The sequence below is a fragment of the Henckelia pumila genome, chromosome 2, assembly GCF_033568475.1.
Source record: "Henckelia pumila isolate YLH828 chromosome 2, ASM3356847v2, whole genome shotgun sequence".
NCBI lineage: Eukaryota > Viridiplantae > Streptophyta > Magnoliopsida > Lamiales > Gesneriaceae > Henckelia > Henckelia pumila.
This window is the reverse complement of record NC_133121.1, coordinates 98025772-98051058: the sequence shown is the minus strand read 5'-3', so window position 1 is coordinate 98051058 and position 25287 is coordinate 98025772. Positions and strand designations below refer to the sequence as shown.

Sequence of the window (25287 nt, the reverse complement as noted above, 5' to 3'; positions counted from 1 at the left end):
GGTAAAAAGTGAGAGTCATTTTCGTAAATAAGAAAATAACAAAGGGTTAAGAAAAGATGAGACAATATAAAATGACTAAGTTGTCCATTAATTTTGGTTTTGTTCAAAATTAAGTTGGACTATAATCATAAATTCATTTCAAGTTTCACCAGTATTGTAAAACAATTAATTAAAGGACTTTACTATAATTCTCTAAAAAATGACTTTACTATAATATATAGTATTATAGTAAGATACTAAGGTAGTATTTGCAACCTCTAAAATAAATGATTATGCCTAATTAAGAATCTAATCAATGATAATCTATAACATAATATATAATATATATATATATATAATTTTGAAAAAAACTGTCTTGGTTTTTTTTTGTATGAATCTTGGATTTTCTATCATTTATGTTATCAAATTTTAATTTTAATATTTATATATTCGATTTTATTTTTTAGAAATTTTTCGATGTAACCCTATCATGTATCTATCACATCCGCACTTTCAATAAAAAATTACTAAATTTACAAAAAATAAAAAATATGTAAATCATAACTAAAACTGAAATTCGATGACATAGTTATAAAAATCACAAAACATATAGATCAAAAATATAATTTTTCCATTTTTCATTGTGATTTATTTTTTCAATCAAGTAGAGTCAAGACTAGGGGTGCAAACGAATCAAATCGAGCCGAATAATGGTAAAATTTTAAGGTTCGAATTCGGCTCGATAAGAGTATATTCGAGTTCGAGCTCGATTCGAATTTCGATAATTTCAAATATTTTGGCTCGAGTTCGGCTCGAAATGAAGTTCGAGTTCGAGTTCGAGTTCGGTTGAAATATTCGAACCTATTCGTGAACTATTCGGATATTATGGGTTGAAAGCTCGAAATGTATATATATTATTATCTAACTATATTATATTAATTAAATATTAAGGCTCGTGAACTATTCGCGAACTATCAAACAGAGTAATTTCGGCTCGAGCTCGGCTCGAAAAAAAGTTCGAACATGTTCGAATTCGGCTCGAGTTCGATAAGCTCGAATACGAATAAAATATTTATCGAGCGGGCTCGTAAAGCTCACAAACAAGTTCGATTCATTTGCACTCCTAGTCAAGACCTCGTTCAATTTATATGTAAATAATATATTTGTACTTTCGTCATCTCTATATTATATATTATTAATTGAGGGAGAGACCATAATGTTTAATTAGCTTTTGATGAAGCCATTTTCTAATTCCAAAATTACTTCTCACACATTTGATTATAATGTATATAATGTATATAATTTTGTTCTTCATTTAAAAAATTCAAAAAAAATATGATTGTGTTTTATTTATTACGTTATTATTTTTTTATATTTTTATTTCATATTCATTATAAATTTTTAGATTTTAATATTTCATAATTATAGGAAAATCATCTTATAAAAGGTATCATATTACACACAACGTGTGTGCGGAGTCAATGGCTAGTGTTGGTTATCCTTCAAAATATGTGGTACCATTTTGTATTATTAGTGGGAGTAAATTAAGTTAAATACGTGCATGTATATATATATATACTAGCGATCCAAAGCACGCGTTGCGTGCTTTTACAGTATTTTTTTAATAAAATTTATTTTTTATTTCTGGTTTGGGAGAAAAGAACGTTCATTTAGGAGACATGTGAGAGAGACGTGAGATGAAATTAAAATTATGGAAGTTGTCAAAATGTTATTTTTCCCTTTGCCTTAAAAAAAAGGAAAACTGTGCAGAGAAATCTAAATGAATAGGGGTAAAATGAAAAAAAAAATTGGCGTCATCTTGACACACCAAAAGTAGTTATTAAAGGATGCCCAAGTTTTATATAATAGTATAGATATATATATAATAGATGGAGTGTTCAATGAGCAGGATTAACGGTACATTAATATCTTATATTACATAAGATCGACATATATCATTACAGGCAAGTTGTGAGTTTTTCAGGAAGAAAATCAAATTTACAATGTTTTATTTTTAAGCAGTGGGATAAGAAGCTTCCATTGCAATGCCACAAAGACCCTTTGCTAGGGGTGTTCATTCGGTCCGAACCGAAATTTTGGTTAACCGAACCGAAATTCACCGAAAATCCGAACCGAATTTAACGGTTCGGTTCGGTTAAAAACCAAATTTTTTTCGGTTTTTCGGTTCGGTTTTTGGTTTAACCGAATTTATATATTTTTAAATTATTTTATTTATTTTATATTTATTTATTAATAAAAACAAATAAAAATATTAATTAAAATATTAAAAAGTAATTAAAATTTCAAAAAAATAAAAAAAAACGTTTTTCGGTTCGGTTCGGTGAACCGACCGAAAAAAACTGAACCAAACCGAAAACCGAAAATCCAAAAATCTGAAAACCAAAAACGAACCAAATTTTCGGTTCGATTTTCGGTTCAAATCGAATTTTTGGTTTCGGCTCGGTTCGAGCGGTTAACCAAACCATGAACACCCCTACCCTCTGCAGCAAAAATGCCTCTTTGCATTCTTATATATCCACTCTCTCCTCAGCTACTTCCCCAAGAATTCTTCACCAACCAATACTTTGTACCGTCGATAGTTTTCCCGTAACCAATTGCGGTGATACCGTGGTCTAGATCGGTTCTGTTGGGCTTTGGCCCAACTAATTCATTTTTTCCCAGCCCAATTAATAAGGCCCTTGTATAAAGCCTTCCCCCAACCCTATCTGTCGATTGATCGAGAGAGTGAGATTAAGAGGAGCGTAAGGATTGAGCAGCCGCAAGGAGGAAGAAACGTCTGCGTTCTTTGTGAACCAGTGAGCGTTCCATCTCTTCCTTTCTTGCATTCGTGGTGTGCTGTCTTCTTTTCTTCGTTGAGCTTTGTGCTGCTCTGTGAGTCTCTCTCGTTCCCTTCTCGAGTCGTTGGGGTGGTTTCCTACTGTGTGTACGGATTCAAGCGTGTAGTGGGCGTGAAAATCTTTTGTGCCTTCGCCTTGGTTTGCCGGTTGCAAAGGAGATATGGTTTTAGTTATCTGAGCCCCGAAACCTTTGTTTTTCTTTACTGCTATTTCTTTGGTTTCTTTTTTGCTTGCTGCTGGTTTTGGTTTGTTATCGTGCAGGTGATAGGTACATAGGGGCTGGCTATTCGGCTCATGAAGATGGTGGATACCTAACAGTGGTATCAGAGCCACTGTCGTCGCGCCGCTGTTTTCTGCTCCTCTGGACAGTCGCGCCGGTGCCGGGACTGCAGCCGCGCTTCCTAGACAGCAACCGAGCCGACTGGACAGCCGCCACCATTTTTGGACAGTCGCTGCTTTTGTTTGACAGCAGTCGTGCGCCTTGGACATCCCGCTTCCCTTCGTCGCCTTTGGGTGTAGTTTTGGTTCGTGGGAAGAGTTTCGATCTGGTAAATTGGCTTGAACCTCTTTTATCGCATTTGTAGTAGCCGCTGGCCGCGGTTTAGGTACTGGGATTACGTGCTGGTAGATTCCTAGGACTTATGTGCTTATTTGTGTTGGTTGTGTTTTCACTTTTGTGATTTTAAGTGGCTTCTGTTGTGACTGCTCTAATAGTTAGTTTACTGCATTTCTGTGAAAAATTAGCTGGTTTTGCTTTGTTGTTTTTTCTGTGTGAAAAAAAATGTCATTCACTGGTTTTAATCTTGAACATTTTAATGGGAAAACAGATTTTTCAATTTGGCAGCAGAAAATGAAAGGAATTTTAATACAACAAAAAGTTTTCAAAGCAATAGATTTGTCGTATTCTGCTGCCGAAACGGCTGAGAAAAAGATTGAAATGGATGAATTTGCTTACTCCTCTATTATCTTGAATTTATCTGATTCGGTGTTAAGAAAAGTTGGTAATCCGAAATTGGCCAAAGAACTTTGGGAAAAATTAGAAGAACTCTATACTGAGACTTCACTGCCGAGTAAATTGTTTTTACTTGAAAATTTTTTCCATTTCAAACTTGATTTGAACAAAGACATTGATGAAAATAATGGTGTGTTTACCAAACTAATTCAAGATATTAAGCAAACAGGAGATAAACACATTGATGAATACACACCTGTTGTTCTCTTGAATGTTATTTCTGATTCTTACAGTGATGTTAAATATGCTATTAAGTATTGCAGAGATAATATAACATTAAAAACTGTTGTGAATGGTCTTAAAAGCAAAGAGATCGATTTGAAAACGAATAGGGGTGGTAATAATTCTAGTGAGGCTATGTTTGTTAGGGGAAGGTCTAAAACTCGTTTTCAAAGATATTCAAACAATCATAATCAATCTTCTCTAAAAAACAGAGGTAAGAGTAAGCAAAGATCTCAGTCAAGGCCTAAAAATAGAAAATTTTTTAATTGTGATGAAACAGGTCATTACATTAAAGATTGTTCTAAGGCTAAACAAAAACAAAACCAGAATTACAAAATCAGCATGAAGATATTGCTAATATGACTTCTTCTAGTGAAAGCATTGGTGATGTTTTTATGGTGACTAAAGTATGTGATGTGCCTACTGTGAATTCTGTGCATTCAAGTGCTTTGTGTGAAAATGAATGGCTTGTAGATTCTACGTGCACTTTTCACATGTCTCCATTCAAAAATCTATTTTCTAATTATAAAGAAGTGAAGCATGGGTCTGTTTCTATGGCTAATGAAAAGATGTCTCAAGTTGCTGGTCTTGGTGATGTATGTTTGAAATTTGATTCAGGTTATGTGCTGACTTTGAAAAATGTTAGATATGTTCCTGATTTATGTCATAATTTAATTTCATGTGCTGCTTTGGAAGATGACGGTTTACAGGGTAGATGGGGTAATGGGGTCTTGAAAATCTTGAAAGGTTCTTTGGTGATTTTCAAAGCTGAAAAATTGAGAAACTTGTATGTTTGCCATGCTGAACCTGAATATTGTATGCAAAACTTTGTGAATGCTTCCTAGAGTGATAAAACTGATTTGTGGCACAAAAAACTAGGTCACATGAGTTCTAAATGTTTAGAAATTTTGCATAAAGATGGTTACTTTGGTACTGAAAAATTGTCTTGTGTGCCATTTTGTGATGCATGTGTTCTAGGCAAACAATCTAGGGTATGTTTGGTACGGATGATGAGATAAATAATATATAGATAAGTAATGTATTGTAATAAAAAATAAATAAGAAATGATAGTGGATTTAATATTTGATTTGATTGATATATTATAGTTGATTTGATTTGATTGATTAAATTTTATATAAAAATTATAAATTACCATTTTATCCTTTTAAATAATGAATAAAATATAAATCATATTATTTATAAAGGGTAATATAGTAATTTAAATTCAATGATTTGATTGATGTATGATAAATAATTAATGATTTGATTGATGTAAAATTATAATTAATAGATGATAAATAATATGATGAGAAGAACATATGATTAGAGAGGATATATTTATACATGGATTATTAATAATGCTACCAAACATAGCCCTAGAGTCAAGTTTCCACATTCCCCAAGTCCCAAACAATATGTCACTTCTGAAATTCTTGAATATTGCATGCTGATGTTTGGGGTCCTGCTAGGCAGTGTTTTCGGAACCGGACCGGACCGGCCGGTTCGACCGGGAACCGGTCGCCGGACCGGTTCGGTCCAACCCCAAAAATCGGAAAACCGGTCCAACCGGTCAGAACCAGTCAAGAACCGGTTGGACCGGCCAAGAACCGGAAAACCGGTTCTTCAATCGGTTTTTCGAATTTTTTTATTTTTTTATTTTGAAAATTTAAATTTTTTTATTTTTAAACCTTAGATTTAATATTTTTATATATAAATACATTATTATTTTAAATTTCTACTTCATTTAATTTTTTTTAATAATTATTGGTTTTTTAAAAAATAAATAATTTATTATTTAAATAATTTATAACTATAATTGATATTTTAAATATATTTACATATTTATTTAGCTTTTAAACTATGTTAAATATATATTTTATGTCTATTTATATAACTTTTGAGTTTTTAAAATTTCAAAATATATTATTTATTATATTAAATTATATAAACGGTTTTCCGGTTCGACCGTTCAGTTAAAACGGTCCGACCGTTTGGACCATTTTTTTAAGTAAACCGGTTCGATCACCGGTTCGGTTATGAAAACACTGCTGCTAGGTGCCCACGCATGGTGGAAATCAATATTTCTTATCTGTGATTGATGATTTTTCAAGGAAAGTTTGGGTGTTTTTATTGAAAAACAAATCTGATGTATTTGAAAAGTTTAAAAACTGGAAAAACTCGATTGAATATCAAACCGGTAAGAAAATTAAAATTCTAAGAACCGATAATGGTCTTGAATTTTGTAACAAATTGTTTGACAACCTGTGTGCTGAATCTAGTATTCAAAGACACAAGACTGTTCCTTATACGCCTCAGCAAAATGGTATTGCTGAACGTTTGAATAGAACTTTTCTTGAAAGGGTGAGGTGTATGCTTGCATGTTCTGGACTTTTAAAAAAGTTCTGGGGTGAAGCTGTTTGTACAGCAGATTATTGAATAAAATAGATCATCTTCTGTGCCTTTGAATGGTAAGTGTCCAGAATTTGTATGGTCGGGTACGCAAACTGATTTGTCAAACTTGAAAGTTTTTGATTGTTCTGCTTTTGTGCATCAGAAACAAGATAAACTTGAACCTAGATCAGTAAAATGTGTTTTTCTTGGCTATCCTGATGAGGTTAAGGGTTATAGATTGTGGTTAAGGGATCAAGCTGGTTTTAAAGTGTTAATCAGTAGGGATGTTGTTTTCAATTAATCTGATTTTCCATGTTTATCTGCTACCTTACCCATTCCCCAAGCTGCCACTGCTCCAAACAAGGTGGAGCATTTGTCTGGTCCAAGTCTTGTTTCTGAAAATGTGCAGAATGTGCCTGTTTTGGATGAAGTGTCTGATAATCTGTCTGAAAATGCTATTGATGAATCTGATGTGCATGAGGAAACTGCTGAAAATGTGCATGAAAATTACTTGAATGATTATCAATTAGTTAGAGATTAATCTAGAAGGAATATTAGGCCTCCACAACACTTTGATATCTTTCACATGACTTCTTATGCATTTAGCGTATTTGAATCTATTGATAATGTTGAACCCAAGTCGTATGACGAATCTTTAAAATCTGAAAATTTTGTGAAATGGTTAAATGCGATGAAAGAAGAAATTAATTCTTTGCATGTTAATAATACTTGGATTCTTGTGCCTAAACCTGAAAATTGTTATGTTGTGGACTGTAAGTGGTTATTTAAGGTCAAGAATGAGTGTGAATCTGTCAGATTTAAAGCTAGGTTAGTAGCTAAGGTTTTTACTCAAAAGGAAGGGATAGACTATATCGAAATATTTGCTCCTGTTGTGAAATTTACTACTGTTAGAATTATGCTTGCTCTAGTTGCTTAGTTTGATTGGGAGTTGAAACAGTTAGATGTTAAAACTGTTTTTTTACATGGTGAACTAAATGAGAAAATTTTTATGAGGCAACCTGAAGGCTTTGTTAATAATAAGTATCCTGATCATGTTTGTTTGCTCAAGAAATTTTTGTATGGCTTGAAGCAATCTCCTAGGCAATGAAATAAAAAGTTTGATGAATGCATGCTCTCTTTGGGTTTTACTAGAAGTAATTATGACCATTGCTTGTATTTCAAACAAAATGCTAATGTTCCAGTTTTTGCTTATCTATGTGGTTGATATGCTATTTGATTAGTTCTTGTGTGAAAACTGTTGAGTATGTCAAAAATTGCTTGAGTGATAAATTTGATATGAAATTTCTAGGAGATGCTAAACGGATTCTTGGCATGAATATTTATAGGGATAGAAAGCGGTCTATCATTTTATTGAATCAGGATACTTATGTTAAGAAAGTTTTGAGTAAATTTTCAATGTCAAATGCCAAACCTGTTAATGTGCCTCTTGCTGGTCATTTCGTTCTAAGTAAAGAACAAGCTCCTAAAACTGAATATGATGTTAAATGCATGAAGAATGTGCCTTATTCAAATGCTATTGGTTCTGTCATGTGTTTAATGGTTAGCACAAAGCCTGATATTGCATATTTTGTGAGTTGTTTGAGTCGTTATATGTTTGATCCCCGAGTTTACCATTGGGAAGCCTCTCAAATTTTTGTTGAGATATTTGAATGACTCTGTTAATCATGGTTTAAAATTTTCCAGATCTAAAAATGTTGTCAAATTAGTAGGATATGTGGATTCTAACTATGCCAATGATAGGGACAATAGAAAATCTACAACTTCTTATGTGTTTACATTGTGTGGTGCTTGTATTAGCTGGAAATCTCAATTACAACACATTGTTGCCCTTTCAACCACCAAATCTGAGTATGTAGATGTCACTGAAGCATTAAAAGAAGCTATTTGGTTGAAAGGACTCATTTCTGAAATTGGTTTTCTTGAAGGTGAAGTTGTTGTATTTTCTGATAGTCAATCCGGCATCCAACTGTGTAAGAATCCTGTTTTTCATGATAGAACTAAACATATTGATGTTAGGTTCCACTACATTCGTGATGTGGTAGCAAAATGTATTGTCTATCTTCAAAAGATTCCTTCTGAATTTAATCCTGTTGATATGGGAACTAAGTGTTTATCTGTTGAAAAATTTAGATCGTGTTTAAAAATTTTAAACTTTGATACTTTCGACAGATACTGACTTTGTGTTTTTTGTTGTGGGGCGATGATGATAACTGTAGGTGACTCTCCAAAACCAGTGAACCGGCGTTGGGCCAAAAGGTGGAGTTTTGTTGGGCTTTGGCCCAACTAATTCATTTTTTCCTAGTCCAATTAATAAGGCCCTTGTATAAAACCTTTCCCCAACCTATCTGCCGATTGATCGAGAGAGTGAGATTAAGAGGAGCGTAAGGATTGAGCAGCCGCAAGGAGGAAGAAACGTCTGCGTTCTTTGTGAACCGAGTGAGCGTTCCATCTCTTTCTTTCTTGCATTCGTGAAGTGCTGTCTTCTTTTCTTCGTTGAGCTTTGTGATGCTCTGTGAGTCTCTCTCGTTCCCTTCTCGAGACGTTGGAGTGGTTTCCTACTGTGTGTAGGGATTCAAGCGTGTAGTGGGCGTGAGAATCTTTTGTGCCTTTGCCTTGGTTTGCCGGTTGCAAATGAGAGACGATTTTAGTTATCTGAGCCCCAAAACCTTCGTTTTTCTTTACGGCTGTTTCTTTGGTTTCTTTTTTGCTGGCTGCTAGTTTTGGTTTGTTATCGTGCAGGTGATAGGTATATAGGGGTTGGCTATTCGGCTCATGAAGATGGTGGATACCTAACAGGTTCCACATTCTCCTGTAAATACTCCACTGGAGTAGAATTGAAAATCCGATCCACCAGCATCAATAGCCACGGATACAGGTTGGTTTGCCACGGCTTTCAGCAACGATGACTCGCTATTGGCTGGAACATCCTCATATTCTGTAATCTTTGCGACATGAGAGGCTTCTTTTTGTGTGCTGCAGGTGCCATTGACTCCTTGGTACGGATAATTAGATTCAGTGGTCAGTCCCTCATTTCCTATTATGTATTCGAAAGCATGCATAGTCCATGAGACCACCATTGCATCCCTGGTCTTCACTTGTGTCGCAATCGACGAGCTCTTATTCGGATAATGAGACTAGTTTCCCTGCGGTGAGCTGGTAGATTCCTTCTGTGGCTGCCACAGCAGAAAAGGCCCAGCAGCATCCTGCATTGTTAATGAAAATTTGTTTCTTTGAGAGAATTTAAAACATAGTTATTATTAGAGAGGAAAATAAAAGTGGAAACCAACCAATTTTGGCTATTAATGCAGCTTATTATTTTCTATGCACTAACCACATTGGCCTTGATCCTTGATGTCTGTAACAGCTCCCTTCTTTCTCCAGTCCACACTCGAAGGAACAATGGATACGTTGGAATATTTGAAAGATGAAGCTTTTGGTGATATTGGATGGGAGCCCCTTTTGTATCCATTTCGGGCTGCGCGAAACTCCTCATTCGTCAAATCAGCAAATTTGTTGATGCCAAGTTTGAAAGATCGAAGTCCAACTTCATTGAAAGACTCGATGTACTCCACGTTTTCCTTGAATATTTGGAACATTTTTGCCTTCTCTATGTCATCTTTGTATCCACGTCCATATTGTGCCATCCATTGTTCATGTCTCTCAATCATTGATGACAAATGAGGCATCGTGCGAGCTGTGGCTTGATAAGTATCCCACAACTGCATCACTAAAAGAGTGGCAAAAGCAAGTTTCCAAGTTGAAGTACTGATGGCCATTGTTAATGCAAGCACTCACTGTATAGTTTATATTGAATATTTTGTGATGTGAAGAGCTTTAAATCCTTTGGGAATTTATAGAATTCATTTGCAATGAAGTTTGAGTTGCCATAATAACTCCCTGGAATTGCCGGCAAATTGATACATAATATTCTAATTAATCATAGCTGAAAGTTGCTTGAACGTTGCTTTATTCAATTAAATAATTAACTAATAATATATATAATATATCTGTGTATGTGTCTTTGTATACTTCATTTTTTTGTGACGTGGGAACCCGTAGCTGCTATTTTTCGGTGTGCTTTGGGTAAAACTTCGGACTAACGCAATAGCCTGCAAACTACGCTAGTCAGGTAAACCACACTAGACAAGACTTGTGTGACATGCTAGTCCAAGATGATGTTGGAAAATCCAACTCTTGCTGACCTATAGCCAAGAGTTCACCTACTCCACCAACTTGAACATCCCTTAGGGGACTTTGTATACTTCCTTGTCTTCTGGATTGGATGCTAAAACCACATATTAATTTGTGGGACGATTTTTTGTCCATATGGTGTGTGTGAGTGTGTCTTTTTTTATTTAAAAAAATACATATAAGAGAATTAGTTAACTATTTTTAGAAACAAAAACACTATTAGAATTATAATTTCCTCAATTTTCATAACGAAAAATTATAGTTATATTTTTTGGATTTTTGGCCCCTATTTTGGTTCATATAGGCTATAGCTCGATATATATAATGAATTTAATATTCTTATATATATATATATATATATATATATATTCTTATATATATATATATATATTCAGCTGTCCAACTAATGATGCACAATTCGTCCCCGACCACTAAAACCCGATACCGTGTTTTAGTGATGCGAAAAAAAAACAACGGGGACGAAGTGAGATAATATTGTTGGGCAGCTGAAAAGTCATATATATATATATATAAATAATATGGTCAGCAATCACCGTGAGCACACATGTGAGCACCTGCTGATGTGTTTCTCACCTATTGGATGTGCATAATGTCACATCAGCAGGTGCTCGCATAAATGTTCACGGTAGTTGTTCACCGTATCATTTCTGTTCAACTCGTTCACCATATAACCGTTGTATATAAATTTACACTAAGATGGTGGAATTGGTTTATTGGAATAAGAAATGTTAATTAATCGATCACTTAACTTTTAATTAATCTGCTATTCTATGCATTAAATTTACAGTTTAATAAGAATACGTCCGATCACCTAAATTTCCATGTGTATTCTGTCAATTCAATTAATTACAAATGTATCTACATTAATTTTCTTATGTAATGGAAAATAATTGAAAATGCCTATGTCGTCACCAAATGGTCAAATAATAATGTATTCGACCAAATCATGCGTCAAATTAATCCAAAAAAATTAATTAAAAACACGAAACATACCTCAATATTAAAGAGAGATTATCACTTGGCCAGATACAAATCGTGTCCTAAGCTCCTAATATCATCTTGGGGTGCAGGAATATCAAGACCAAGCCAATAAAAAAAAACCAGCTAGGATGATTATAATGTATTCAATTGTTATATGAGTAAAATGGCTAGAAAATTTATGTCTTTCAGTCTCAAATATTAAATAATTTACACTTCTTTGTTTTAATGGAATGAATATATTTCAAACGGAGTTGGAGGAATATGTGACAATTTTTTTTTTTAGGAATTCCTTGACAAAAAATACACACTATCAGTCTATCACTATATACATAGTTCAGTACTATATTTAATATTTTTTTTAACTAATATATCTGTATATAACTAGTTCTTATAAGTACAACTATTTTTTGAATGACTGTAAAATTTGTTTTTCTAATGATATTTATAATATGCGTAAAATAGATCGTGTATGTATAAAACTATGATTTCTTATAAAATATAATTCTCCATATATAATGTTTAATTTTTTAAAAAAACTTACTCAATACACAATTTAAATTTACATGCACTCATTATATTGTGTGCAGAGTAGCACATTTTATTCATAAAAATGAAGTACTGCTCTTTAAATATTTCACAAATTAAAAATAGAAATTTTTTATTTAGATAGTACTTTTGTTTGTCCTGTAAGTAAAGAAAGTATCAACATTGCTTCCAAATATACTCAAATTAAAATACAGTTTTATCATTAATAATTTGAACTTTGAACTGAAACTTATTTCATTGAGAAATAAACAAATTCTTAAGAAATAGTAAGGAAAAATTAAATTTAAGAAACAACAAACTAAACATCATATAAGAAATAATAAAATATTATAAACAAGTTATTCCAATATCATTATCCAACAAAAATAACATTTGTTTTATACTAATATTTTTTTTCGTTCTATCCAAGTACCATCATTCAAAAAAAGTAAATTAGAATTAGGTAGTTTTTGGGAGAGCTTTTATGAAACACTTCTCAGATTTTTCTTAACAAAATTTTTCATTACATTTTGAAATTTTATTAAGAAAAAACTGATAAGTGATAAACTCTACCAAACACAACCTAATGTATATGCGCGCACACACATATATTTAATTGAGTACGGGTAAGATGTTGTTACATCCGTTTTATTTAATCGGGTCCAAATAATCTCTCTATACCTTCCTCCATTCGAATCGAATATCGGATTTTCCGTCGTGTACGGAGATAGTCATCCCTCACTACAAACAAAAAAAAAAGAAGCTTTTTGCGACATTTTTTCCGTCGCAAATAGCGTTGCAAACGCAAGCTTGCTACGCGTTCGAAAAGCATAGCAAAACACTTTTTCGGGAACGTATTGCAACTGTTTTGGAGCGGTTTATTCTTTGCAACTTGTGCGACGATTTTTTTAAAACCATCACAATAGTTGCTGTGATTTATAAAAACGACCGTTGCAAAACACTAAACAAACGGATGCTTTGCTACAATTTATAAAAAACCGTAAACCATCGCAAACTTAGTAGATTATTTAAATTTTTAATTATTGCGACAGTTTTTTTTACCGTCGCAATGACATTGCAACAGTTATTTTAAAACCGTTGCAAAATAATATATAAAATATATATACACATAATTTCACACACACACACACACATATATATATATATATATATATATATATATATATATATATATATATCTTTACTATATTATAATACATAAAATCCATATAAAAACCATATTTGTTCATTTTAATTTATTTTCAAATTTACCCTTTATCATTCTTCTAATATATTTAATAATTGATGTCCAAAAAAGTAAATTTCTTATTTAAAAACTTCCCACATTTTGTTCCAATATCCCCATTATCTTAACTACTATCACATTATCCTAACATTTAAACAAAAATTATAATTAAATTTAAGTTTATGAAATAATATTTAATTTCAAATAATATATATTTTATGCACATACAACGTATGTGCTTCGTGTACTAATATAGTTGTATGTGCTTCGTGTATTAATATATACGAGTAAAAAATGCACATACTTTGTGTGTGTAGAAGAAAAGTTTTCTTTAAAGCAAATTATGGAGTTAGTGTGAGAAGTTTTTAGTGAAATATTGGACATAAAAGGGTAATTTTGGAATAAATAAATTTGGTGTTTTCAAGGTAATTACTATAATAGGCAAATCTTTTATATGACAGTATAGATATATACCGGATACATATATTATTTCTGGGACGGTTTTAAAAATAATTTGAAACCGTCGCAATTGCGGCAGTTTGCATGTATATTCTCTCTCCTCGCTTCCTTCACTTTCGGCCGACACTTCTTCTACCTCTATTTCTTTTCTTTCGAATTCCTTTTCGATTCTCAAAGTCGCCATAACTCCTCCGTCCTTGGCTAAATTTCGAAAATAATCATAGATTCGGAAATCCCACGTTGTAAGCTTTTTTGTGATACTTATTTTTCTAATTTTTGAGCTCTTTTCGTCGAACCCGTTTTCCCAGCCGCCGTCGATCGCCGCCATAGCCGCCGCCTAGAGTATCAGGAATTCCCCTAATTTTCTGAAGCTCAAATTCCACCACATTGGTAATTTTCTCTTCATTTTATAATTTTTCCACGTCCTCCGTTCGGCTTTAATCATCTTTATTTGATTCGGTACGATGTATGTCAGTATGTGATTATACGTGTGGATGTTATAAGTATAACCTAGAGTTCTAGAAGCAAACTTTATTGAGCCGATTCACAATGAACAAGATTTTGAGAAAACTCCAGATAAGAATGACAAATTAGATTAGACAAAGAAATGGTGTTGACTGATATAGATGGCTAGTGAACAAACAAGTATCTCAGATTTAGCAATGCTTTCTTTGCTAATTTGTAGCGGTTTAATTTTTTAAAAAAAGTATATTGGGCATTTTGCTACGGTTTATTAAAAAAAAGTATATTGGGCGTTGCAAAATGTTGCTACGGTTTACGGTTTTTAACTGTCGCACCTTTCATTACAAGCGCGCAAGGAAATAAAATAGCGACGGATTTCCCGAAATCGAAATTCGGTCGGTAAAACCTTTGCAAGCGCTGAGGTGTTTGTCACTTGTCAGGAGCCAAATCCGTCGCTAATTAGTTATGAAATTTTTAGTCGCTAATTCACAATATATATATATATACATTTTGTAATTTATATATTTAGAGAGCATAATATTTAATCCTTTTATATGTTTGCTAAATCTATTTACTTATTATACAATGGTATTGTAGAGTTATGCCAAGGTTTTTTTTTTATTTATTAAAATAAGCACGATATCAATTTTAGACCTATATATATGGGGTCGTGACAGTTTGAGTTTGTATTTTTTTGTTTAATCAATTACAGTCCTGTAATTATCTGTTCACAATCAATTTTCATCATATATATATATATATATATATAATTAAATTACTAATATAATTATTAAATTTTAATAATTACATTGATATATAAACGTATTTATATGTCACGAGCGATTTTTTGGCCTCGTAGTTAAATAAGAATTAACAATGCTTTTATTAATTTAATTACATGATTTTGATAGAAATGATTAAAATTAATCATCAAAATATAGTTACAAGGCTATAAGTGATTCAACAAAAGATACTTGACTAAATTGTCATATTTAGGGGTGTTTATATTTCGGATAAAACCGAAAAAACCGGAAATTCAAACCAGAAAAATCAAAGACCAAACCGAACCGAAAATCGTATTTTGTAATTCGGATATAAATATTAAAATCGAAGTTTATTTGGTTCGGTTTTGGATTATATATATCAAAACCGAACCGACCGAAAAAACCGAAAATGAATTAAATTAATAATTTTATTTATATTTTTTATTTATATTATATATGTTATGAGATGATATTTAGTGAATGAATAATCATTTTGAATAATTTTTTGTTGATTGTTGTTTATTTAATTTATTGTTGTTGTTTATGTAATTTATATTTGATTAGTTGATTGTTCTTTATGTAATTTTTAGTTGATTGTTGTTTTTTATGTCATTTAAACTTTATTTTTAAAGTTTTTACTAAGAAATCATGTAAAAAAATATATTATATTTTATAATGTATTTATATTATTAATTTTAATAATTGTATCAAAATTGGAATAACCGTATCAAAATTTGTTTTGTTTTTTTGAAAATATTATATGCATGTGGTTGGATGTTTGTCCTTGTATTGTTTGTTATTTTTTGTTTCTTCACTATATGACTATAAATTTAAGTTGTATGTCGAGGTATTTAAATTACAAGTAGGATGAAATTTATGTTTTTTTTATTGTGTTATGTATTATTAATGATCAAACCGACTAAACCGAACCGTATAAACCGGTCCATTATTGTGCAAAACCGAACCGAACCGAAGTATAATGGTTTGACTTCGGATTACATTTTTTATAAACCGAAAACCGGAAAACCGAACCAAAATTAGACAAATTAAAACCGAACCGACCGATGAACACCCCTAGTCATATTGCCAAAAATATATGAACTTGCTAATTCATCAAATTTTACTAATTTATCTTTTAGTCCAAGTTGGGATTAAAATTTATTATGTGAAAGAGATTATTATAATATTATGCCTATGGATTACTAATTTGTAACCGAAATAATTGCTTTAGCTAATTATGATAATTCATAAATGTATTAATAGATACGGTAAAATTCAAAATAACAAAATTTTAAAATACTCAGCCACCCCTACGGCCTATAGTCTATAACACAACATTAATTAATTACCAATACTTAAATGTACGTCACGTGCTTGTATAATCAATTTTTTAATAAAATAATACTAATAAATGGTAAAATTAAAAAAATGCAAAAAAACAAATGTAGTGATTTCATAACAATTAGTCACAAAGATACATCAATTACAAAAGTGAGTGACATTTTCATAAATTAAAAAAAAAAAGTACAAAGTGAGTGTCAAATTGGTAAATAAGAAAATAACAAAGGGTTAAGAAAAGAGGAGACAATATAAAATGTCTAAGTTGTTCATTAATTTTGATTTTGTTCAGAATTAAATTGGACTATATCATAAATTAAACAATTAATTAAAGAACTTTACTATAACTCTCTAAAAAAAAGGACTTTACTATAATATATAGTAATATAGTAAGATACTAATTAAGATTCTAACCAATTATAATCTATAAAATAATATATAATATATATATAATTAATTTTTTAAAAAACTGTATTTTTGGTTCTTTATGTATGAATCTTGGGCTTTCTATCATTTATGTTATCAATTTTAATTTTAGTATTTATATATTCGATTTTATTTTTTAGAAATTTTCCGATGTAACGCTAGCATGTAGATATCACATGACCATTTTCAATAAAAAAAAATTACTGAATTTACAAAATTAAGAAATATGTAAATCATAAATAAAACTGAAATTCGATGAAATAGTTATGAAAATTACAAAACATATAGATCAAAAATACAATTTTTCCATTTGTCATTGTCATGATTTATTTTTTCAATCAAGTAGAGTCAAGACCTCATTCAATTTATATATGTAAATAATATATTTGTACTTTCGTCATCTCTACTTTATATATTATTAATTGAGCTTTTGATGAAGCCATTTTCTAATTCCAAACTTACTTCTCACACATTTGATTATAATGTATATAATTGTGTTCTTCATTTAACTCTTCAAAACAAAATTTATTTATTACGTTATTATTTGTTTATATTTTTATTTCATATTCATTATAAATTTTTAGATTTTAATATTTCATAATTATAGAAAAATCATCTTATAAAAGGTAGTATTTAAGAAGCTTGGAAGCACTTAAAATTAAATAAGCTCTTGTAAAAAATATCTAAATCTCATGTCATAATTAATTTTCAAAATAACACAACTAACTTGGGAATATAGATATCATATTACACACAACGTGTGTGCGGAGTCAATGGCTAGTGTTGGTTATGCTTCAAAATGTGTGGTACCATTTTGTATTAGGGTAATGCTACATGTACACGAAGTGTTAATTAAGTCAATTAAGTCAAAATACACACATATATATAGATGGAGAGTTCAATGAGCTGAATTAACAGTACATTAATGTCTTATATTACATAAGATCAACATATATATAATTATAGGCAAGTTGTGAGTTTTTTAGGAAGAAAATCAAATTTACAACGTTTGATTTTTAAGCAGTGGGATAAGAAGCTTCCATTGCAATGCCACAAAGACCCTCTGCAGCAAAAATGCCTCTTTGCATTCTAATATATCCACTCTCTCCCCAGCTACTTCCCCAAGAATTCTTCACCAACCAATACTTTGTATCGTCGCTAGTTTTCCCGTAACCGACTGCGGTGACACCGTGGTCTAGATCGGTTCCACATTCTCCTGTAAATACTCCATTAGAGTAGAATTGAAAGTCTGATCCACCAGCATCAATGGCTATGGATACAGGTTGGTTTGCCACAGCTTTCAGCAATGATGACTCACTATTTGCTGGAACGTCCTCGTATCCTGTGATCTTTGCGACATGGGAGGATTCCTTTTGTGTGCTGCAGGTGCCATCGACTCCTTGGTAGGGATAGTTAGATTCAGTGGTCAGTCCCTTATTTCCTATTATGTATTGGAACGCATAGTCCATGAGACCACCATTGCAACCCTGATCTTCACTTGTGTCGCAATCGACGAGTTCTTGCTCGGATAATGAGACTAGTTTCCCTGTGGTGAGCTGGTGGATTCCTTCTATGGCTGCCACAGCAGAAAAGGCCCAGCAGCATCCTGCATTGTTAATGAATTAAAATTTTGTTTCTTAATTTGAGAGAATTTAAAACATAGTATTTATAAAGGAAAATAAAAGTCGAGACCAGCCAATTTTGGCTATTGCAGTTTATTGTTTTTTTTATGCACTAACCACATTGGCCTTGATCCTTGATGTCTGTAACAGCCCCCTTCTTCCTCCAATCCACACTTGACGGAACTGCGGACACGTTGGAATATTTGAAATTAGATGAAGCTTTTGGATGGGATCCCCTTTTGTATCCATTTCGGGCTGCCCGAAACTCCTCATTCGTCAAATCAGCTAACTTGTTGATGCCAAGTTTGTAAGATCGAAGTCTGGCTTCATTGAAAGACTCGATGTACTCCACGTTTTTCTTGAATATTTTGAACCTTTTCGTCTTCTCCGTGTCATCCTTATATACACGTCCATTTTGTGTCATCCATTGCTCATGTCTCTCAACCATTGATGACGAATGAGGCACCGTGCGCGCTGTGGCTTGATAATTAGTAGCCCACAACTGCATCACAAAGAGAGTGGCAAAAGCAAGCTTCCAAGTTGGAGTCATGGCCATTGTTAATGCAAGCACTGACTGTATAGTTTTTATTGTATATTTTGTGATGTGAAGAGCTTTGAATCCTTTGTGAATTTATAGAATTCATTTTCAATGTGAATGTGAAGTTTGAGTTGCCATAACAACTCCCTGGAATTGCCGGCAAATTGATGCACAATATTCTAATTAATCGTAACTGAAAGTTGCTTGAACGCTGCTTTATTCAATTAACTAGTAATATATATTTATGTATGTGTCTTTGTATACTTGTTTGTCATTTGGATTGGATGCTAAAACCAAATATTAATTTGTGGCACGATTTTTTTTGTCCATGGTGTGTATGTGTGTGTCAGTGTGTGTGTGTTTTTTTTTTAAAAAAAAATACATAAAAGAAATAGTTAAATTTTTAGAAACAAAAACACTATTAGGATTATAATTTCCTCAATTTTAATAACGACAAAATTATAGTTACATTTTTTGGGTTCCTATTTTGATTCATATAACTTGACATATACAATGAATTTAATATTCTTAACGGTAATGATTTTTTTTTTGAAAGGAATAACGGTAATGATTTTAAACCATACAAATCATTACAATATAATCTCTCAAAAAAAAAAAAATACAATATAATACCATATATGTATATGTAACCGTTATATCCGTTTGATAGGTATGATGGGATAAATATTAATACATAGATAGTTAATATAATGTAATAAAAATAAATAAGAAATTATATTTAATATAGTATTTGATTTAATTGATAGATTGTAGTTTATTTGATTTTATTGATTAAATTTTATATAAAAATGATAAATTATCATTTTGTCTTTTTAACAATAAATAAAATAAGAAAAATATTATAAGGGATAATATAATAATTTAAATTTAATGATTTGATTGATGTGATAAATAATTATTGATTTGATTTATGTAAAATAAATAATAAATAAATGGTTAAATAATATTACGAGAAAAACACGAGATTGAATAAGATAAGTTATACATATATTAATAATATAAGCTGAACGATTTACAGAGTTGGAGGAATACGTCCAGTCACCTAAATTTCCATGTGTATTAATTCTGTCAATTCAATTAATTACAAATGTATATACATTAATTTTCTTATGTAATGGAAAATAATTGAAAATGCCTATGTCGTCACAAAATGGTCAAATGTAATAATACATTCGACCAAATCATGCGATAGATTAATTCAAAAAAATTAATTAAAAACACGAATCATACCTCAATATTAAAGACTGATTTTTTGATGGAATGGATAACTTTCATATGGAGTTGGAGGAATATGTGACAATTTTTTTTGTAGGAAATCCTTGACAAAAAATACACACTATCATTCTATCACTAACCGTTTGCTTTCAAAAGTTTTTTTAAAAAATAAGTGTTTTTTTAAGTTGGTTTTTAAAATCACTTTTTTAAGTAAAAGTTAAAATAATTTTGTATTTGGATAAATAAATTGAAAGCACTTTTTTAAGTTAAAAACCTTTGAAAAGCTACAAATAAGATTTTTAAAAAAACACTTATTTTGGCTCTTAACCCCGTTTGATTTCAAAAGCCAGACCAAAAAAGCACTTTTTTAAGTGCTTTTCAGTTAACAAGGTGTTTGGTTGACCAAAAAAGTGCTTAAATAAACACTTTTTTAAATCAAAATTAAAGTTTTTTTAAAAGCCAAAAATTGTAGCTTTTAAAAGCACTTATTTTAAAAAATCTCTGCAAAATTCAAACGGGCTAAGTGCTTTTAAAAGCACTTCATAGTTATCCAAACACATTTGAAACAACAAAAGCACTTTTTTTTTTTTAATAAAAAACATTTTTTCTCTTTTGTTTCTTAAACCAAACGGACTCTAACACTATGTTTGGATAACGGGAATTTGACTGAATTTGTTGGGATTTTGTTTGGAATTCAAGATCTAAGTTTCGGTGTTTGAAAAATTACTTAAGTCATCAATTGAAGAAGCAGATCAATTGAAGAAGCAGAAGAAGCAGATCTATGTACAAGAAAGCAGATCAAAGAAACATCATCTGGAAAGCAATCAAGTAGGCAGATCAATCAAGCAAGATCAAATGATTATAGAAGATCAAAGAGCCGTTGTGCTAAAATACAAAGGCAATAAATGAAGATTTGAACGTTGCCAACAAAGAACCAGAAAATCAATATTTGAGAGTCATTTAAGGAGATACGTTGGCGGCTCATTCAGATCACCTGTCGGCAGCTTAACAACTATATTCTGAAGGATATAAATACTCAGAAATAAAAACACAAGAAGTAGAGCCAAGATATTGAGAAGAATACACGATCAAGTTAAAAGCTTCAAGAGCAGTTGAAGCAGAGCAATTGAAGCACACACTCAGTGTCATATCAGATCAAGTGAGGATCATTTTGTGCTGAGTTTATTCAGTTGTAAGATTGTACCAGATCAGTTGAGTGGTCTGTCAAAACACTATCTTTGTAACAAGGATCAGTCGAGGGCTGAGTTCTTGAGTGTCTAGGAGTTCTGAGATAGGCAGAGGTGTAAGTCCAATCTTGGATCGGATCTGTGCAAATTGCTTGTATCAGATCAAAGTCTTCTAGAAGAGAGTGAATCCTTCCGAGGTGGAAGAAGGGGTGACGTAGGAGATTGAGCTCCGAACATCCATAAAACAAGTCTTTGTGTTATTTCTTATCTGTCCAACACATTCACTCACCTCACGAATTCAGCCAAGCCATTTGATCTGTGTTCGATCTATTAGTCAATCTCTTCCGCACTGATTAATTAACATAGACACACGAGAAAGACAAAAGTTCATTTACTAACTCATCTGAACTCCATATACAGTTGAGAAAGACATTTTCGATCCTAACAAGTGGTATCAAAGCGAGGTTTTTTCTCGTCTCTGAACATATTCAAATGGCCGCATTCAGTGATATTGCTAAAAGCTTCTGGTACACCACTGTGGACAACTGCACTGCCAAAACTATTGAGACATGCTCCGCTGCTAAGGATCTTTGGCAGTAGTTGATCAAGTTTGGAACAGATGAGGAAGTTGAGCAGATCAGGAGTCCAATGATTGAAGATCTTAAAGAACTCTGCTGCTCAGATAGTTCCAGATCAAATGATGAAGAGAGCACAAGTCAACCAATTCATTCATCTGACTTTCTAGAACGTTGCTCAATTGAACCAATCACTTTTATTGAAGAATCTTGTTGTTCAGTGAGCACATCAAGTTCTGATGACAAAGATGAAGATAGCTGCCTCATGGCCAAAAGTGACCAACCATCTATCAGCAATCAATCATCAGATCAACTCTTCCCCAGTGAACAGGTATTTGATTTCAACTCAGATGAATTTACACGAGAAGATTTAGCAAATGCATTACATGACATGAGTAATGAGTATCAACGACTGAGCTTAGCATTTGAGGAAGTTAAGGCCAAGCAAAATGATCTGTCGGACTGCTCAACTGAACCTAATTGGGAAACATCAGTTGAGAAAATTAGCCTAGAAGCAGAGATTGCCAAGCTTAAGATTGAAAATGATAAGCTACTAGTGGAAAGTCAGCAGTTAAAGTCAGAAAACTTAAAACTTACTGAACTGATAACCACGTGGAATAAGTCATATGTTTTGTTGACTGAGATGCAAGAGTCACAAAAGTTTTTTGGAGACAAGACAGGTCTCGGCTTTGATGACAAGGACTGCAGATCAACCGAGAAAAGTACTCAATCCTGTTTGGACAAGAACACTTCAAATTATGTGAAATTTGTCAAGTCCAGCACGATATATGAAAATATAGAACCTGATAATCATGTCAGTTCACCTATATCTCAACCAAAAACTCTTTACAATCGAGGATTGGGATATGTGGAACCAGAGAGTTCTAACTCAAGCTGGATCAAGAAAAGACTAGTTCGGTCTGGATATGGTCAAGCAAGACAAGACTCTATGAAGGTACAACATAGACCACCCTATTTAAAAAATAGATCCGTTCAAAAGAGATATTGGAGACCTAACTTGTACGATCAATCTAGACAGACATATCCAATGCACAAACGACACAATGCATATCATATTTATCATTCACATACATATCACCAGCACACATGACACAATATACAAACTTTATGGGACACTTTCAATGATCGATCTGTTAGATTAATCAAAGTTTGGGTTCCTAAAGGACTAATCCATCGAGGACCCACATAAGATATGGGTACCATAGCATATTTTTATTTGTATTTGCAAGTGACAAGTACTGAGAAGAATTGAGAAAGGAATTACAGTACAGCAATCTTCAGAAAATTACAGAGGATAACAAGAAAGTAACGCCCCTTGCTAGCGCGATAGCGCCCCTCAATAGTGCGATAGCGCTACTAGCGCCCCTTAGAAGCGCGATAGCGCTCCTAGCACTCCTTGGAAGCGCGATAGCGCTTCAGTAGCGCTCCTCCAAAGCGCGATAGCGCTGTTGCTACGAAGAGCATGCGAGCCCGCACCAGTCTTGGAGACTAGATGAAGAACTGTGAAAAATAAAAGATCGATGGGATTTCATCTACATATAAAAGAGATTTTGAAGATCACAAGAACACATCACACAACACAAAATCTGGAGAGAAACACAACAGATTAAGGGGGAATGAAGATTCTCTCTGGCATCTTAATTAAAGAAGAAAGCAGATCAGTCGAGAAGAAGAAAGAAGAACAGAAGAACTGAGCAAAGCAGATCAATAGACGCAAAAGGAGCCAGATCAACTTGGCAGTAACATATCAACTCGAAGATACAGAGCAAGAGATAAGAATCCAGATAAGTTGGAGCAGATCAAATAACTTAAGCTGGCGCAGTTCAGTAAATCGATCATATCTCATAGCTCGGTGATCCAAATGACTTGAGGCCAAAACGGTTGGAAATATTACTCAAATATCTAGAAGTCATATCTCAGGCTAGATAAGTTAATTCGGACGTTATCAAGGCAAAAATTTGGTCGCAACATCGATCTGGATGCAAACCAGATCAAAGTTACAACAACCAGATCAAACAGACCATCTCTGGTATTTTGGCCATAACTTACAGCTCGCTTATTCAAACGGGATGATTCAGTATGCGTTACGAATCTAAGACAATGATCTACAAATCATCTTCAAGAAGTTTAATCTGAATCGGAGTGTAAGAAGCAGATAAAGCATGATGAAGTTTCAAGATGTGCACAGAAATTCTGCAGAACAGAATTTCTGACACAGCTTAGTATTTCGAGTATATCTCTCACATGCGAACTTAAAATCGAACAAGAAAAGATCAGATCGAATAATAAACGAGCCAGATCATTGGAATGATGAAGATCAACTAAGAGACTAGATCAATTGAACCAGATCATATCAGTTAAAGCTCAGACATGACCAGATCAGTCAACCAGATCAGACAAGCTAGAAATTTGAACAATTCATTAGACATCACATTTTAAGGTGGAACAGATTCAGAGAAAGTGAGAGCAGATCAAAGAACAACTAAAAAGGAAAATATCATCAGTTGATGCGATTGTCAAAAAGAGGGAAAATGACAGATAAATTGCTTACTTTTATCAAACACCAAAAAGGGGGAAATTGTTAGGAATTCAAGATCTAAGTTTCGGTGTTTGAAAAATTACTTAAGTCATCAATTGAAGAAGCAGAAGAAGCAGATCTATGCACAAGAAAGCAGATCAAAGAAACATCATCTGGAAAGCAATCAAGTAGGCAGATCAATCAAGCAAGATCAAATGATTATAGAAGATCAAAGAGCCGTTGTGCTAAAAGACAGGCAATAAATGAAGATTTGAACGTTGCCAACAAAGAACCAGAAAGTCAAGATTTGAGAGTCATTTAAGGAGATACGTTGGCGGCTCATTCAGATCACCTGTCGGCAGCTTAACAGCTATATTCTGAAGGCTATAAATACTCAGAAAGAAAAACACAAGAAGTAGAGCCAAGATATTGAGAAGAATACACGATCAAGTTAAAAGCTTCAAGAGCAGTTGAAGCAGAGCAATTGAAGCACACACTCAGTGTCATATCAGATCAAGTGAGGATCATTTTGTGCTAAGTTTATTCAGTTGTAAGATTGTACCAGATCAGTTGAGTGGTCTGTCAAAACACTATCTTTGTAACAAGGATCAGTCGAGGGCTGAGTTCTTGAGTGTCTAGGAGTTCTGAGATAGGCAGAGGTGTAAGTCCAATCTTGGATCGGATCTGTGCAAA

General features: G+C 32.7%; 1 protein-coding gene and 1 long non-coding RNA gene across 5 annotated transcripts; one reads left to right on the top strand and one right to left on the bottom strand.

The window, feature by feature from the left end:
• Window positions 1–401: 401 nt before the first annotated feature.
• On the top strand, window positions 402–10399 carry LOC140878891 (uncharacterized). Of its 3 annotated transcripts, none has more exons than XR_012149356.1 (5): window positions 402–3385; window positions 8701–8920; window positions 9224–9359; window positions 9464–9632; window positions 9849–10399. It is a non-coding gene; the product is annotated as an uncharacterized lncRNA (long non-coding RNA). The 3 variants fall into 3 exon arrangements; XR_012149355.1 differs by having other exon boundaries at window positions 2152–3385; window positions 9464–9502; window positions 9849–10397; XR_012149357.1 differs by having other exon boundaries at window positions 404–3385; window positions 9224–9480; window positions 9849–10398.
• A 7514-nt stretch (window positions 10400–17913) lies between these two features.
• Window positions 17914–21442, bottom strand: LOC140883881 (senescence-specific cysteine protease SAG39-like). 2 transcript variants are annotated; one of them, XM_073290498.1, is made up of 4 exons: window positions 21429–21442; window positions 20579–20615; window positions 18637–19021; window positions 17914–18503 (listed from the first exon to the last, which is right to left on the bottom strand). In XM_073290498.1, exons 1-4 carry the CDS (start codon window positions 21440–21442, stop codon window positions 17914–17916), a joined length of 1026 nt encoding a protein of 341 aa, XP_073146599.1. The 2 variants fall into 2 exon arrangements, with proteins under 2 accessions (XP_073146599.1, XP_073146598.1); XM_073290497.1 differs by lacking the exons at window positions 20579–20615; window positions 21429–21442 and having other exon boundaries at window positions 18637–19075.
• Window positions 21443–25287: the final 3845 nt, after the last annotated feature.

Bases quoted from the DNA above. Each gene is read 5' to 3' on its own strand.
- LOC140883881 (XM_073290497.1), bottom strand. From the start codon at position 19,075: ATGGCCATGACTCCAACTTGGAAGCTTGCTTTTGCCACTCTCTTTGTG. The intron at 18,504-18,636 runs GTTAGTGCATAA...TTAACAATGCAG, and splicing joins CAAGGATCAAGGCCAATGTG to GATGCTGCTGGGCCTTTTCT.